The following is a 16,915-nucleotide window of genomic DNA, read 5'->3' on the forward strand; positions in this document are numbered from 1 at the left end:
CCGTCCAGCGGCCGCCACCCTGGGCCGGCCCTCGCGGAGCCCGTCTCCCTGACGTGGGCCAGGCCTCTGGCGCGCAGAGCTGGCCCTCCACGCCGCATCTTGCCCCAGGGACAGGCACGACACAAGCCGTTGCCCCGCTTTACAGCTGGAGAAACTGAGGCCCCAGGAACCTGAGCAGCCTTAGGGGGCGCGGTGCCTCGAAGGCCTGGCCACAGCCTCCCGCGTTGTGCGTGCTCTCGCCGGCCGTGTCCGCGCCTCAGGGGAGCCGGCCCGAGGCCTGCTGCCCCGCCTCCCCTGGGGCCTGTGGGGCGCCCGCCCCTGCGCTCTGCTCTGGGGCAGAGCCCTGCTGGTCCCCCTTGCCTGGAGCCGCTGGGGCCTCCCGTCCCTGCTGCGGCCGAGGAGGGCGCAGAGGGCCCCCTGGCCGCGGTGGGGGCCGGCGGAGGGACAGCCTGCCTGCTGTCGGCAGGACATCGCCCACAGACTGGGTGTTGCTCGGGTGGGGCCCCGCGCAGCAGGACGCAGGGCAGGCCTGGCCCCAGGAAGGCTGCTGGGAGGGGGCCATCCCTGCAGGGGACCCCTGCAGCCCCCCAGCCCCTGCCCCCAGCCGCCCCCCCCCCGCACGCCCTTGAACAAGGCGCTGGCTCGCGGCCCCCCAGGCAGGCGCTGCTCACTGCAGGCCCGGGGTGGGGGGGCGGAGACGCGGGGCTCCCGCCCGCTCCCGGGTTGGGCTGCGGGTGCTGCTCTGACGCCCTTCTCCTGGGCCGGGGCCCGGGGTGCACGCGGGGCCTTCCTATTCCAGGGGCCTGCGCTCGGTGAGGGGCTTTTTTCTCTGGCAAGATGGGCAGTTTGGGACGCTGCATGGAGACCCTGCCGCTCCGGAGGCATTAGAGCTGCATCCCGGGGTGTCCCCGGGGGGTGGCCCGGGGGGCCTGTCCTTGCTGGGCGGGGGTGAGTGCCGCCAGGCCCCGGGGGGGGGGGGGCTGAGAGCAGGCCCACCGCGTCCAGCCCCTGCTGTGAGCAGTGCGGGGGGGGGGGCCCTCGGCGGGGGGTCCCCGGAGAGGGAGGGGGCCGGGCTGCCGAGGGGGGCTGGACAGCCAGCCCTCCCGAACCCCTGATTTGGGGGAATTAAAAGCACTTTGATTCTTCTTGTGATAAAACATAAGGCAGGTTCTTGAATGACGTCGTTTTGTTCTCACATCGATGAGGAGAAAAATCGTTTCCTGGCGCGGCCCTGTCTGCTGGGTTCCCTCGGGGACCCTGGGCCCCTCCCACGTCCCAGGGCTGAGCACGTGGCGGGAAGTGGGGTGTTGAAGCAGCCCTGTCTGCGCGAGCGGTGGCCCTGCGTGGAGGGGTGTCCTGCCCAGGGCGGCCCCGGCCCGAGCCCTGCGCTGCCGGCGGCGGCTCCGCCTCCGTGGCCCTGACCTGGGTCCCGGGCCTCCGTGAAGCGTGTTTGTTTCAGTGTCTGGTGCCGGGAGTGTCCGGGGCCTTTACTCAGAAGCTGGGTGTTGCCGCAGGAACTGAACTCTGTCCATTAGCTGAGGTGCGGTTTCACTTATCGTTGGAAACGGGCTCTTGGAAACGGCTGCTCCCAAGCACGGTCTAGACGCAGCTGGAGTAACGAGCGCGCCGCGCAAGCTACCTTCGCGCAGAGCGCAGGCGCGGCAGCCCCGCCCTGCCCAGGTGCCTGCCGGCAGGTGCGTCGCCCGGGCAGCCCCACGCCCCGCCCGTGAGTGGGGCGCACGCCCCCGTTTCACTGAGGAAAGTAGTGGCAGCGGAGGGGGCTGATGGGTCGCTGGGGCGGAGGCCCCGGGCCTTCCTCCTCCGCTGACCCGTCTCGCCCACGGCGGTGGCCGGGACAGGGCCTTTTCCTGTTTGTTGTGTTAAGTACACATAACATAAACTTATCATTTTTTTGTAAAGATTTCATTTATTTTTAGAGAGAGGGGAAAGGAGGGAGAAAAGGAGAGAAACATCCAGGTGTGGCTGCCTCTCGCGCGCCCCCCACTGGGGACCTGGCCGCAACCCAGGCCTGCGCCCCGACTGGGGGTCGAACCGGCGGCCCTTTACTTCGCAGGCCGGTGCTCAGTCCACTGAGCCGCGCCAGTCGGGGCTGAAGGGCACCCCCTTTTCCACTGAAGTGGACAGTTGCGTGGCACCAAGTCCATTCACACGGCTGTGCGGCCGCCGCCCCCCCCCCCCCCCCGCGCCCCCCACCCCCCGCCCGTCTGTAAGGACCTCGCACGGGCGGCGTCCCACAGCGTGTCCTAGTCCGGGTCCTAGTCCGAGACCAAGCAGTGTCCTCGAGGGTCGTCCCTGTGGGAGCACATTGTAGAATCCGCTTTTTAGAAACAAGACGTATAAACGATACGTGACCTGTACTGGCCGGAGGGCCACGATAGAGCGTTTCAGTACCTGCGCACGTTGTGGGGCGACCGCCTCTGGTCGTCACACGGTCCCCGTGCCGGACGCCGTGGCCAGGACCCACTCGTCTAACTCCTGGGGGTTTTCCTTTCTGCCCCGCTCTGAGGGCCCCCACCCGTTCTCTCCCGGGGTTGGGGGTTTCTGTCCGTTCGTTTCTCTTAGATTCCCCACTCGTGTCGGCCTCTCTCGCACGCACCCACGTGGCGAGACGCCCTCAGGGTGCGCCCGCGTCCGCACGGCGGGGTTTCCTTCCCTCTCCCGCCGCGTGTGCCTCTGTCCGCCGACGCGGGGCCGCGGGCTGCGGGGGACGCGGCGGCGCGTCTTCTCGTTCGTGTTTTCATTTTCTTTGGATGGGTCCCCAGAAGGGGCGTCGCTGGGCCTTGCGGTGGTTCTGCTCTATCTCGCCGTCGCCCGCGGAGCTGCACGGGCTGCCATTCCCCGGCCGGGCCCGTGGGGCCGCTCTCCGCCCGTCCCCCTCGCCCGCGCCGCCGCGCTGCGTTTCCCTGATTGCTGACGCTGAGCACCTGTTCCGGTGCCTGTGGGCCCTTTGGATGTGTTTGGAAAATGTCTCTATTCAGAGCCTTTGCCCACTTTTTAATGACTTTTTTTTTGGCTGTTTACGTGTATGTGTTCTTCATATATTTTCTGAATATTGACGCTTTGTCAGCTATGATTTGCAAATGTTTTCTCTCAGCCAGTGGGCTGGTGGTGGTCTCCTTCGCTGGGCAGAAGCGTTTAGAAGGATGGGGTCGTGCTTCACTTTTGTTTTTGCTTTTGGCATCAAATCCATGGAAATCATTGCCAAGACCAATGCCAAGTGGCTCACTGCTTGTTTTCTTTTTAAAGTTTTTTAAAAGATTTTATTTACTTTTAGAGAGAGGGGAAAGGAGTGAGAGAGAGAGAGAGAGAAACACGCGAGGGATACATCCATTGGCTGCCTCTCATACGCTCCCAACTGGGGACCTGGCCCACAACCCAGGCACAAGCCCCGACTGGGACTCGAGCCAACGACCTTTCAACTCAGAGGCCGGTGCGCATTCCCTGAGCCACACCTGCCAGGGAGTCACCTATTTTCTCAGGAGTTTTATGGTTCTAAGTCTTATGTTGAAATTTTAAACCCATTTTGAGTTCATTTTTTTGTGTGTGTTCAGTAACATAGTGATCCAGTTTCATTCTTTTGCATGAGACTGTTTTTTTGCTATTGTACGTTCTTGGCTCCTTTGTTGTAAATTAATTCATTGTGTGTGTGGGGGTTTATTTCTGGGCTCTCTATTCTGTTCCATTGTCCTGTGTGTCTGTTTTAGGTGAGTGCCACACTTTTTTGATGACTGTAACTTTGTAGTATAGTTTGAAATCAGGAGGTGTGATGCCTCCAGCTTTGTTCTTTTCTTCCCCTCACCCCACCCCCAGGATTGATTTGTCTATCGGGATTTGTTGTGGTTTTATACAAATTTTAGAATACTTTGTTCTGTTTCTGTGAAAAATGCCACTGGAATTTTGATAGGGATGGCATCGAATCTGTAGATTGCTCTAGGCAATATGGACATTTTAACAATGTTAATTCTTTCCATTTTGACTGTAGAATATCTATCCATTTCTTTGTGTCTAATTTCTTTCATTAACGATTCATCATTTTCAGTGCACAGGTCTTTCTCCTCCTTGGTTAGATTTTATTCCTAGGTATTTGATTCTTTTTGATGCTATTGTAATGGGATTGTTTTCTTAATTGCTCTTTCTGATAGTTTTAGTGTACAGAAACGCAACAGATTTCTGTGTATATATATGTATTTTCTGTATCCTGCAACTTCACTGAGTTTATTAGTTCTGAAAGTATTTTTGTGTAGCGTTTAGGGTTTTCTACATATAGTATTGTGTTATCTGCAAGTAGTGAAGCTTTAACCTCTTTAGGATTTGGGTGCCTTTTACTTATTTCTGTTGCCTACCTGTCCTGGCCAGGATTTACAGCACTCGTTGAATAACTGCTGAGAGTGGGCGTCCTTGTCTGGCTCCTGGTCTCAGAGGGGAGATTGCAGTGTGTCACCGCTCAGTGTGACAGGAGCTATGGGCCGTCGTGCGTGGTCTTTATGACATTGAGATGCATTCCCTCTGAACTCTCTTCACCGAAAGTATCATAAAAGGACGTTGAATTTGGTGAAATGGTTGGTGCTGCTCGAGCTCGCGGCGTACGGGCCCGTGTATGCAGGCGCCGCCAGGATGAAGGTGGTGGAGGAGCCCAACACGTTCGGGCTCAACAACCCATTCCTGCCCCAGACCAGTCGCCTGCAGCCCAAAAGGGATCCTTCTCCTGTTTCTGCTTCTGCACAGCAAAAGAAACTGACAGCAACAAAAAAAGGCAACTGACCTTCAAGGAGATACCACCTCACACCTGTTAGAATGGCTGTTATCAACAAGATAAGTAATACTAAGTGTTGGAGAGGTTGGAGAGATAAGGGAAGCCTCATTCACTGCTGGTGGGAATACAGACTGGTACAGCCACCCTGAACACAGCCTGGGGGGTTTTCAAAAGACTGAAAGTAGAGCTGCCACATGAACCAGCAGTCAGTCCCACTCTGGGGTATCTACTCCAAAAACTGGAAAACATGTATTAGCAAAGATACATGCACCGCTGTGTTCACTGCACCATTATGCACGGTGGCCAAGATGTGGAGATAACCAAAGTGTCCTCAACTGGATAAAGAAGATGAGATCTATATATACAATGGAATACGACTTAGGCATAAGAAAAGACAGAGTACTGCTGTTGACCGGAGAGGCCTGGTTCTTGCTGACCCACGTAAAGAATTACATAGCAGCAGACAGAAGGGGTTGGGGTGGGGCTAATATATGGTGACAAGATGGCTTGACTTTGGATGGTAGGTGCACAGTGCAATATACAGATCATATAGCATAGAAATGTACACTTGAAATCTATATAATCTTATCACTCCATGTCAAACCTATATAATCTTACTAATCAATGCCACCCCAATAAATTTAATAAAATCTTAAAAGAAAAAAAAAAAGAATTTGGTGAAATGCCTTTTCCGCATCTGTGGAGATGATCACATGTTTGTCCTTCGTGTGTTAACGTGCTGAATCATGTTGACTGATTTGTGGATGTTGCACTGTCCTCGCCTCCCTGGGATAAGTGGCCCTTGCTCATGGCGTGTGATCCTGCTCACGTGTCATTGAGTTCATCTCGCTAGTATATTGAGGATTTTTGCATCTATGTTCATCAGGGATGTTGGCTTGGAGTTTTCTTGTGGTTCCTTGTCTGCTTCTGGTGTCAGGATAACAGCGGCCTCGTAAAATGAGATTGGAAGAGTTCCCGCCTCTTCTGTTTCTTGGAAGAGTTTGAGGAAGATTGGCATTAATTTTTCCTTAAATGATAGAGTTCACCAGCGAAAGCATGCGGTCCTGGACTTGTGTTTGTTGGGAGGTTTGATTACTGCTTCAGTCTCCTTACCAGTAATCAAGCTGTTCAGATTTTCTATTTCTTCATGATTCAGTGTTAATAACTTGTGTGTTCTTAGGAATGTATCTATTTCTTTTTGGTCGCATAATTTGGCGCACGATTGTTCATAGTAGCCTCTTACGAGTCTTTGTATTTCGGTGGTGTCAGTAGTAACGTCTTTTATTTTTCATTTATTTGAATCCTCTTTCCTTCTTGCTGAGTCTAGCTAGAGGTCTGTCAATTTATCTTTTGAAAAGCAGCTGAGTTTTATTAATCTTTCCATTGCCTTATCAGTCTCTGTTCCACTTATTTCTACTCTGATCGTCATTGCCTCCCTCGCCATCTGGGCTTCGTCGGTCTCCGTCTGGCCGCTCGAGGTGTGGGGGCTGGCGGTTGGTTTGAGATCTTCCTCGTTTCTGGACGGGAGGTGTTTACAGGTTTTTTCTTTTGCCCATTGGTTGTTCAGTAGCATGTTGTTCAATCTACAAATAGTGCTAAATTTTCCAGTTTTCACCTTATAACTAACTTTTAGTTTTATACCATTGTAGTTGGAAAAGATACGTGATCTGGTTTCAATCTTATTAAATGTATTAAGACCTCTTTTGTGGCCTAACGGGGCCTGGAAAACATTCCGCGTGCACCGGAGAAAAACACGTGTTGTTGTTGCTGTGGGCGGAATGTCCCCAGGCGCCTGCTGGGTCCCGCTGGCCGCTGACGTCCTCGGAGGCCCGTGTTTTCTTCCTGATTTTGTCTGGACGATCGATCCCCGGACAAAGCGAAGGGCACGACCCCTCACTAGGGTCGCGCCGCTGTTTCTCCCCGGGGCCTGTTAACATGCGCGTCACACATTTAGACGCCCCCACGTTGGGTGCGCGCGCATTTGCAGACGTTGTGTCCTCTCGTTTGACTGGCTTCGTCGTCATCTCGCGACCTCGTGCAGTTTGTCGTGGAGACTCTTCTGCCTGGGCCGCGTAGAGCTCCCGCAGCTTTCGGTTTTTGTTTCCTCCCGTTTTGAGGCTGGACAATATTCCACTGGACGGAACAGCCACGTGGCAGGTATCCACTCAGTCACTGGCAGGCACCGGAGCCGCGTCCACGTTTCGGCCGCTGCGGACGGCGCCTCCGTGCCCACGGACAGCGCGGCGGGGGTGCACGGCCTCCCCGGGGCTGAGGCTGCAGCGGGGACCCGGAACACCGGGCTGCGTAGGGCGTGGAGGCAACACCAGCCTCAGGGACAGCGGCCTAGGCGTCCGCACTCGCGGCGCTGCTATGAGCGGTGGAATGTGGTGGGTACACCCCGGCCCCCTTCGCCACGCTGGCCCTGACCCGGCGGAGCGCTGCCAGGACCGACGCCACCGCTGAGCCCGGCCAGCCTCGCAGCTGGGCCGCGCCCCGCGCAGGGCCAAGGCCTCTGGGACTGGGCGCAGGGCTCGCGGGGCCAACCCGCAGTCCCACCCACGGGCTCGTCACCGCCCCGCTCCCCCATTGGCTGAGGGGACACACCTGCCCCACCTGCCCCCCCTCTTGGGGCGTCTCCGTCCACCTCCGGGGAACGGTCAGGGGCTGAGTCACCTCGGAGCTGCCCCCACCCACGCCCGGGGCGGCCTGATCGGGGCAGACGCGGTCGCTGAGCGGCAGGGCCGCCGGGAGGGAGCTGGTGGCCCGGGACAGTCTGCTCTGCGCCGCGGGCCGGTCTCCGGGCTGGGAGCGAGGCAGTGGCCGGCACACCTGGGCGTCCCCGCCCTGGTCCCGAGGCTGCGGTCGGAGCGCGCCTGGGGCCTCGGGCCGGGCCTCCCCCACTGCCTCCTGACACCGCAGCGCGCCCACCGGCCCCCCAGCCGGGATGGACCCTCGGGCCTGGCGCCTGGTCCTGGGGGCACTCGGGCCCTGCAGGCCGGCTCCGCCCATGGGGTCCCAGGTGCTCGCAGGGGACTGGCGAGGAGGACCGGCTGGGGCCGCGCCTCCCTGTGGCCTGGGGGAGGGGCGCCGTGGAGTGGCGCCCGGGCCAGGGGGCGGGGCCTGGCGCTTTGGCGCCTGGCTAGCCCCGCCCCGCAGCCCCGCCCCCTTCCGCCGGGAGGGGCTCGAAGCTCTGGCAGTGGGGCTCTTCTGCGGGAGCGCACACCCGGCCCCCTGGCTCCAACGGGGCGGGGCTCGAGCGGGGGGCGGGGCCTGTGTGGAAGCAGCAGACCTGGGGGGAAGGGGGAGCTTGTGGTCCTTTTGTGGCGTGGAAGGACCGGTGTCCCCGTCTCCTCACTCGAACCCTCTTCCGAAGTGGCCGCTCAGGTCGGCCCGGGCTGCACCCGAGCGCACCCAGCCTCCAGGCGCCCCCGGGCGGCGGCGGGACGCGGGCAGCTGCGTGGCCGCCCCGTGACCCTGGGCACAGCGGTCGGTCAGAGAGACGAGCGCGCGGCCGGTGGGGCGCAGCCGCCGCCGCCTCCCGCGCGGGCCGGGCCGGCGCTCCCTTAAAGGGCCAGAGAGCAGATGTTTTCGGGCTGACGGGCCGCGGGGCCTCGAATGCCTGCCCGGCCCGCTTTGTCCCGGAGCGAGCGGTGCGGGCAGCCACAGCCCCGCCACGGGCTTTGGGAGAAACGCGTGGCCCCGCCCCTGCGACTTTCCACGCCCGCGGCCGCACCTCCGCGCCGCGGCCCTGCCCCCGGCCCGCCCGCCCCGCGCACCCTGGCGGCGGCCCCTCCCGCCAAGTCCCTGGGTCCCGCGCCGCCGCTGTGCCCGCGGCCCGTCTTCCCGGCTCTCGGTCCGATTTCCTCACTTCCTGTTGGGGAAGCGTCTTCGCAAAGGGGGAGCTGGCGCTGGACCCGCGCCCGGGGGCCCGGGGGCCCGGGGGGCCCTGGAGGGTGCTGAGGGGCGGTGCCTGGCCCGCGCGGGTCCCCCGCGGGACCCCCTGGGCTGGGGCTCTGCAGGGTCCCTTGCGCAGCGGAGCCCTTCGAGGGGCACCAGACCTGGGGGAGGCTCAGAGCAGAGGCCAGGCCGTCGGGCTGCGGAGACCTCGCGCGGCCCCGCGTGCTCACGAGTCTCGTCACGGGTGGGGTGTCCGGTCTGTGGCAGCCGGAGCCTCGGGCTGAGGCTCAGAACACGGGGCGTGGCCTTCCCCCATCGCGGGACTCCGCCGCCACCCTCAGGGTCCCCACAGCCCGCGCCATCTCCGCTACCCCTGCCTTACTGTCTGTCCCAGCCCCAGGCAGCCCCAAGCCCTGCCCGTCCCTCTGAGCCTCCCTCTGAGCCTGCAAGGGAGCTCAGGGGCCCCAGCCAGCCTGACCTCTGACCCCTGACCCTTTACATTCTGGGGATCAAGACAGCGCGCAGATAGGCAGACATTGTGGAGAAACGAGAGGCGTGTCTGGGAATGCACGACGCTGCCCCCAGTTGGTCAGGGGGCTTCTGTGGGCGGTGAGCTGAGGCGTGGGGGGCAGCGCAAGGACCCAGGCGTTGGGGAGCAGCCTGGGGGGCCCCGGGGGGCCGGGGAGGCGCGGTCTGGAGTCCCTGGAGTTGTCCGAGCAGCGTGGGTGTGCTGTGCGCCTGGCACGCAGGGCCGGTGGCTTCCAGGGCCAGCAGGCTGCGGGTGGGTGGCAGGGGGCAGCCGGGCGCCAGGGGGAGAGAGGTGCTGGTGGGAGGGGCCCTGGACCTGGGGCCTCAGGGTCCCTGGGCTGCCCCCGCCTGGCCCCTTCCCTGCACCCCAGGTCCACCCGGGGCCCCGTCCTCAGCAGCTGTCCTCACCCCGCAGACACCAGCGAGCCTCAGCCTCCACCTCCGCCTCCGCCTCCTGCCCACCCACCGGGGAGGCGGCCCTGGGAGAGGCCGGGCGGAGCAGGGCCCATGGGTGACACAGCTGTGTTTCTCGGAACATTCTCCACTCCGAGTGTCACCCAGAGGCTGTGTGTCTTGGGCCAGCTGCTCCCTCCGGGGTTCCACGTCCGCCCCGAGACCCGGGAGGGCAGGGCTGGGCGGACTGAGCATCGCCTGCATCCCAGGACCGGGCGTGCCGGCCGCCCCTGACCCCGTCGGCCCAGCGCAGCGGGCGCCCGCCACGGTCCTTAGCCCGGGAGCTGGAGGTGTCTGCCCGCCCTGCCGGTCCCACGCGCCCCGCGCACCCGCGGAGCCGCGGCCCCGGCGTGTGGTGTCTGAGGAGCAGCTCTGGCCTCCTGGCCGCAGTGCGTTCTCCGAAGTCCCTGGAGGGAGGCAGGGCTGCGTCCTCAGGGGGGCGGGCGGGGTGTGGCCTGTGGTGACCTGCATGCGGATGCAGCCGCCCCAGCCCCGTGTCCTCATGGAGAAGCGTGTCTGCCCTGACCCGGGGGTGTGCACGTGGCTGTGTCGGGGCCAGCGCTGCAGCCTGAGGTGGGAGAGGGGTCGGCGGGTGCGGCCCGGCCTCCAGGGCTCCCAGCAAGCCCTGCTCCAGCCGTGGCCTCGGCGGGCACCTGGATTTCCACCTGCCTGGCCCAGGAGGCAGCCAGGGTGCGTGGTGATGTGCCGGACGCGGGGGGAGCACCACCGGCGCCCACTCACCCGGTGTCCCCCTGCACGGTTTCCTTCGTCATCGGTCAGTGCCACGTGGACCCCTCACGCCTCCCTGTTCAGACGCGGGGGCTGTTGGCACTGCCGCCTCATCCACGTGCCCCTTGCCAAGCGACCTGGACGCACGACGTGTCCCCCCGCCCGGGCTGTGTCGCCGTGCACGTCCCCCCCGGGGTCCTCGTTGCGCCCGGCGCGTCGGTGCGACCTGCGCGCGGCCCTCGAGCGCGCGGCCCTCCCTCGCAGCGTCTGTTGTCAGCGTCCGCCACGTGACGCAGCATCCACTCCGGGGTCGGGGCCTCTGCGGGGGGCACAGGCCCTGACCGGGGTCCACGGGGCCGGCGACCCTGGACACCTCGCCCGCTGCCCGCCGGCACAGACGGGGCGGCCGAGGCCCGAAGGAGGCCCCCTCCTGGGCCGCGCTTCTGGCCGGGACCCCCGCCCCGAGCTGCGGCCCCTCTGACCCAGACTCGGGCCTTTGCCTTCCAGGTCCCGACTGGGCCTCCTACACCCTGGGCGTGTTCATCTGCCTCAGCTGCTCCGGCATCCACCGCAACATCCCCCAGATCAGCAAGGTCAAGTCTGTCCGCCTGGACGCCTGGGAGGAGGCCCAAGTGGAGGTGAGACCTGGGCGGGGATCCCTCAGGGCCACCCTGGACCGGGCCTGGCAGGGACCCGAGCCCGCGAGGCCCCTGCTCTGTCTGGGCTGACTCTCCCGCCTCCCTCGTGGGGCAGGTGCAAGACCCCCAGCGGGCGGCACCTGGGGCTTCCATCCTTGAACCACAGCCCTGGGGCCCCCCTGTGCCCGGGGTCGTCCCGCCCTCCCGCCCCTCCCAGGCCCCATCTGGCGAGCTCCCGCCCGGCCCGGGGGCTGGGGGTCGCGGGCCCTGGGGCGGCCTTCAGGCGGGGGACAGGTGGGGACACACAGGCAGTAAACGGGGTGGTGGCCTGGGCTGTGGGGGCAGGAGGGGCCCCCTGCAGCCCAAGGGAGCGGAGCGGGAGCAGGCCGGGGAGGCCACCGGCAGGAGGAGAGGGCGGGGTGGGGGCTGCCGGCCCGTGGCGGCCGTGGGGAGACGGGCTGAGCGGGGGAGCGGAGCCCACGGCCGCCCAAGGTCCCGCTGCAGGAGGCACGGAGGCAGCCCGGCCGGGGTCCGCCGTGGGGACGGGGGCCAGGGCTGGGGACTCCTAGGCGCCCCACCTGGGAGAAACCGTGGTGACATCGGCCTCCCCCGGGGGCTTGTTAGAAAGGCAGAGCCCCCGGCCTCCCGGGCCCAGCTGCTGAGTCGGAGCCGGCGTCCGACGGGGTCTGTGTGCCTGGGACACGCCGCCGGCGTCACCAGAAACGCCCGGAACTCACCCACAGGGGCGCCGCCCGGGCCGGGTCGGGGTGGAAACCACACTGGCGTGACCCGTGAGGCCGCGGCGGGGGGAGGGGCTGCCGGACACCTCTGGCCGCACCGCTCCTGGGACGCCTGCGGGGAGGCGGGGCGCGAGGCTGGTGCCCCGGCGCCTGGGCGGCCCTGCTGCCTGCTTCTGTGGGTGGGGAGACATGGGCGGGTCTCGTCTCCCCTCTGGGACCCAGCGCGGCAGCCGCGGCCCTGGCGCGGGCGGGATCGGGCGGGCCCAGGCCCTGGACGTGGAGGGGCCCCCGCCCCGCCCTGTGTGAGCCGGGGGCCCGCCCGCCCGGCGGCGCCTTCGCTGAGGGAAGAGGGGAAGCCTGGGCCCGCTGGGCTCTCACTGGGCCTTTTCGAGCATCTCGCCCTGCCCTGTGCTGGCCCAGGGCCGTCCCTGCCAGGGCCTGGCCAGTTACTTCCATCTCCTACGGGGGAGCTTAACTCTTCGAGGCCGAGGTTGCTGTTTCTCTAGGTTATTTGTGCTTCGACTTGGCTCCCGGGGTTTCGCAGTGGAAACTTTTCACTTTGGTCGAGTTTACCAGCCTTCTCTTGTGGGTTAGGGTTTTTCCGCAACCTTCGCCCTGCTCTGACTCAGGGCTGTTTTTCCTCTTAACGGGTTTACTGAGGCGCAGTTCACAGACTGTGCACCTCGCCTTCCGAAGTGTGCAGTTCATGGGGCTGTGCAACCACCAGCATCTAATTTTGGAACATTTTCACGTCCTGAGCAAACCGGGCTCCTACCAGCAGCCCTGGCCTGCCCCGCCCTGTGGTATGAGGGGCGTGGTGTCTGCGCGCAGCTGACGGCCACGGGGTGGCGGGGGCGGGGGCTCCTTCTTCGCTGCTGCGAGTGCTCATTTGCGTGTCCTGTGCCACGTGTCCCCTCGGACTGGAGGGGCGTTGCTGGGTCCCCTGGTCACCCCGTGTCCGACGTTGAGGACCCGCCAGGCTGCGGCTGCAGACCAGCCGCCCACTGCCCCGGGTTGCGGGCCGGGACCCTGTGCCCCACGGCGGGCGGTGCTGAGCATCGCACCACGGGCTGCCTGGCCGCTGGGGTGTCGTCTTGGGAGACGTGTCCACTCAAATCCCTCACCCATTAAAAAAGGGGTTATTTGTCTTTTTCGGGTTGAGCGAGGAGCTTTTATTTATTGTATTATGAGCAGTTCTGTTAATATTCTGGATACAAGTCCGATGTCGCCTGGGCAGTTTGTAAACACTTTCTCACTGTGGGTCGTCTCTTCCTTTTTCAGTAATTTTCTTTTAATGCCGAAAGTGCAGCGTACGTTCTTCCCGAGCTGTCCACGCAGCTCTCGACTGCGCGGTGACGTGGTCACAACGTAGAGCCCCCCCGTTTCGCCGTGAACAACTCGGTGGCGTCCAGCACCTTCTCAGCACAGCGCAGCCGCCCCGCTGTCTGGGCGCAAAGCCCCTCGGCCCTGCCGCCGGGGCTGAGGGCGGGGTCCCCACGGCGCCCGCCCCCGCCGCCCACTCCGGACGGGGCTGCTTTCTCGAGTGGCCTCGTGTCTTTAAGGTTCATTCCATCTCTTCACTTTCTTGATGGCTTCCTTCGAAGCACAGAAGTTTTTAATTTTGAAGAAATTCCGTTTATTTTCCTCTCGTTGCTGCTCGTTTTGGTTTCCGATGTAAGGAAGCATTTCCTTATCCAAAGTCACGAAGGTCTCTTCCTGTGTTTTCCTAAAATGACTGTTTAAGTTTTCCCATGATCTTCACTACTTTCATTGTTTAATTTTGGAAATCAAATCTTTGGTGCAGTTGCGTTTATTTTGACGAAAGGGGAACCCAGCTCTCCCTTCCCTCCGCCGCGGGCCCGTTCCCGACGCGGCCGTCAGTGAGCGGCACCCCCGTTGATCTGAGAGTCCTCGTTACCTCACGGTCACGTCCTCTTTTCTGTTTTTAAGATTTTGTTTACTCATTTTTAGAGAGAGGGGGGCGGAGGGAGAAACAGAAGGAGAGAAACATCCCTGTGTGGTCTCCTCTCGCGCGCCCGCCACTGGGGACCGGGCCCCCAACCCAGGCCTGTGCCCTGACCAGGAATCGAACCCGCGGCCTTTCCGTTCGCAGGCTGCGCTCCGTCCGCTGAGCCGCCCCAGCCAGGGCTCACGTTTGCTTCTGTTAGATCTGCTCACACTGGACCCGAGACCCTGCTGGGCCTGTGCTGGACGTTGTGGTCTGTCCCTCGAGTTCGGGGGCCTCCTCAGCATCCGTGTTATTTTTGCCACATTGTGACAGGTTTTAACGTCCGCTAGGAAGAGTCCTCATGGTCAGAATTCTCTAGGCTATTTTTGTTCCTTAATTTTAAGATGAACTTTAGAATGACTGCTAGCTTTCAAACACTCGACTGCTGGTTTGTTTGGATTTTTTTGTTTTGAGAATCGCCAAGAAATACACAGATGAACGCAGGAGACGGCGTGTCTCTCTCCCACCCAACAGGGCGGTGCCCGTCCTGGTCCCCCCGCCGCGTCGGGGGGCGGTTTGCGCGGGGGCAGAACCCGCGCGGGGCTGCTGCTTCCGCGTGTGGCCCGTGCATCGTCCCTGGTCTGTCTTCTCTTACGCCCGCTGGCAGGCTGATGTTTTGTGTGGAAAAGCGATCGGTTTCATCCTTCTGATGGGGCCGCGCCCTTTTGCTGAAACGTCCTGTGATTTTTTCCAGCTGATCCTCCTGGGTCCCCCTGCTCACGACCTGATGGTCCTGAAAGCGCGGTGACGTCCCGGGGGAGGCTTCTGTCGGGGGATCAGGAAGCAGAGGGACGAAGCCACAGGGGACGCACCCTCGTCCCCTCGTCCTCAGGCCCGTGGGGTCCGGGCTCGGGCGCCGCCGGGCAGGCGTCGCCGCCCACACGCCTGCCGCGTCCCGCCTCGCGGCCCCTGTGGGCGCTGTCCCCGGGCCAGGGAGCCGGCCTGTGGCCGCCCGGAGGCCCCGCCGGCCTGGCCGGCACCGCACCCCCCTCCCCCGCCGCTGCCCCCTCGGTCCTCTGCACACACCCCCGTGCCCCGGGCGGCGTCCCTGCTCTCCGCCCGCCCGCAGGGACCCCCGCCGTGTCCGGCGCACGTTGGCCGCACCCTCAACGGGGTCCCCGAGGGAGTGGGCCCGGCCTCGCGGGAGGCGGGCGTCCCTGGGACGGGAGGGCCCGGGAGGCTGCGGCCCAGCCCTCGGGGCGCGCTGACCGGCCCCCGTCCTCTCTCCCCCCAGTTCATGGCCTCCCACGGGAATGCTGTCGCCAGGGCCACGTACGAGCCCCAGGTGCCGTCCTTCTACTACCGGCCCACGGCCTCCGACTGTCAGTGAGTAACGAGGGGCCTGTGGGGGTCGCTGGCAAACAGCGGGGGCTCCGGGGGGCGCCCCGCGGGCGCGGTGCCCTGGGACCGGGACTGTTTCCTGCCAGCAGCTCGGCACCTGGGCGCCGCGGGCCGACGCGCGGCCGTGTGTGCGGCGCCTCCGGGGCGTTCGCCTTCGTGCCCCGTCTGCTCCCTGTCTGAGCCTGGGGCAAGGGACAGACTGGTCCACCGGCCGTGTCCTTGCCGGGCAGCCTGGTCCCTGCGGCGGGCCCCTGGCAGGGGGTGTGCTCCCACGCCCCGGCGGGCCCTGCCTTCCGGAAGCCTCCGCCCGTGAAGGTCCTCGGGAGCCAGCCCGCCTCCGCCCGCACGCGCAGCAGGCCCGGCCCTGGGGGGCCCACGCAGGAGGGCTGGGTGCCCGGGGACCCCCGGCCGGGCTGGGGCCAGCAGGGCTGTGTGGGGCGATCCGCCCGCCCGCCGAGGCGCAGCGCAGCGCGGTGGAAATGGGGCGCACGCTGCGGGGGCCGCAGGCAGCCGGGCCGGGGCCGGTGCTCCTCCGTGCGTGGAGGGCGCGTCCTGGCTGTGCGCACCTGGCGCGCTTCGCCCAGGGCTCCTGGCGGCACAGGCCTGCGGCCGCCCCCCGGCCGCTGCGGGGCCCTGGCTCCTGTGGACGAAAACGAGGGAAGCGCGGCGTGAGGCCGCGCGTGGCCCCCGTGAGTTCTCTGGGCGCAGTGACCCCCGTCCGCCCGGGTCCCCGCCTCGAGCTGGAGCGAGGGCGAAGCGGGCAGGGCTCAGAGGTCAGAGGGTCGGGCCACGGGGTCTCTCCTCGCAACCGGCTGGTGACCCAGCCCCCGGGGCCTGGGCGCCCTTCCTGTGCTACCGTCCCCGGTCTCACCCCGATGGGAGCCGCTTCCTGTGCGCCGGCCGGGGGCCCCGCGAGCACCCCAGCCTCCTGGCAGCCGCGGGCCCGGACGCTCCAGAGCCGGCTCTCCCCGGACACAGCCCCTCCTGGACCTCGGCAGCGGAGCCCCGCAGCCCGGCGGCTCCGCCACGGGGCGCCTGTCCGGCAGGCCCGAGGCCGCTGTCCCCGCGTGGCCGTCCCTCCGTGTGTCCAGGCATCTCCCTCCGCGTGGACACTGACCAGGGCCCGCCCTCCTTTACCAGTCGGCAGCCGCCCTGTTCCCAGACGGGAGGGCCCGAGGGCCCCAGCAGGAGATTGGGGGGTGGGCGCAAGCCTGCCCGTCGCAGCCACAGTCGGGGGGCCGGGCTGCCGGGCCACACGCCCGGGGGCGCCTCTGGGGGAGGCGAAGCCCGGCCCCGGGCTCCCGGCAGATGTCGGGGGCACCGCTGGGGGGGCGCCCCATCAGCGCCGGCCCAGGCGGCCTCCGGAGGGCCGGGCCCCACTGCCCCCGAGGTTCAGGACAGGCCTGGGGCTGCCTCCCCCGACTGCTGGTGCCTGCTTCCAGGCCTTCCTCCTGCAGTGGTTTCCAGAAGCTTCTGTGCCAGGACGGGAGCCCTCGCGCCACAGATGAGAACCCGGGTGCAGCGGGGAGCTGATGGCCGCGGGGGTCTCGGTGCCGGTCGCCGAGGCTGCCCCACGGCACCACTGTGGACGTGCGTGTCCAGAACCCGCCAACCCGGATGGGCCGGGGTCGGGCCAGCGCCTGCCCGTGGGCACAGGGTTCTGTTCGGGGCCGTGGAACGTTCTGGAACGGGGCCCGTCTGTGACTGGAGGGGACGGTGAGAGGGGCACTTTCCGCAGGCGACTCCCTCTGACCGGGCGGGACTTGCGTCTCAGCCTCCAGGAAACGGAGGGGGTGGCAGTAAAACC

At 64.6% G+C, this 16,915-nt stretch overlaps 1 protein-coding gene across 2 annotated transcripts in view; it reads left to right on the forward strand.

Annotated features, from left to right (window-relative positions):
* ADAP1 (ArfGAP with dual PH domains 1) overlaps positions 1-16,915 on the forward strand; it is a 28,208-nt gene that overhangs the window by 1,462 nt on the left and 9,831 nt on the right. For both annotated transcript variants that reach the window (XM_054574065.1, XM_054574146.1), the window contains exons 2-3: positions 10,889-11,019; positions 15,002-15,093. In XM_054574065.1, coding sequence (XP_054430040.1) covers positions 10,889-11,019; positions 15,002-15,093 — 223 coding nt within the window. The remainder of the gene's footprint in view (positions 1-10,888; positions 11,020-15,001; positions 15,094-16,915) is intronic.

Source organism: Pteronotus mesoamericanus, unplaced genomic scaffold (genome assembly GCF_021234165.1).
Source record: "Pteronotus mesoamericanus isolate MK-2021 breed Mesoamerican mustached bat unplaced genomic scaffold, CSHL_Meso_final contig_1, whole genome shotgun sequence".
In the NCBI taxonomy this organism is placed as follows: domain Eukaryota; kingdom Metazoa; phylum Chordata; class Mammalia; order Chiroptera; family Mormoopidae; genus Pteronotus; species Pteronotus mesoamericanus.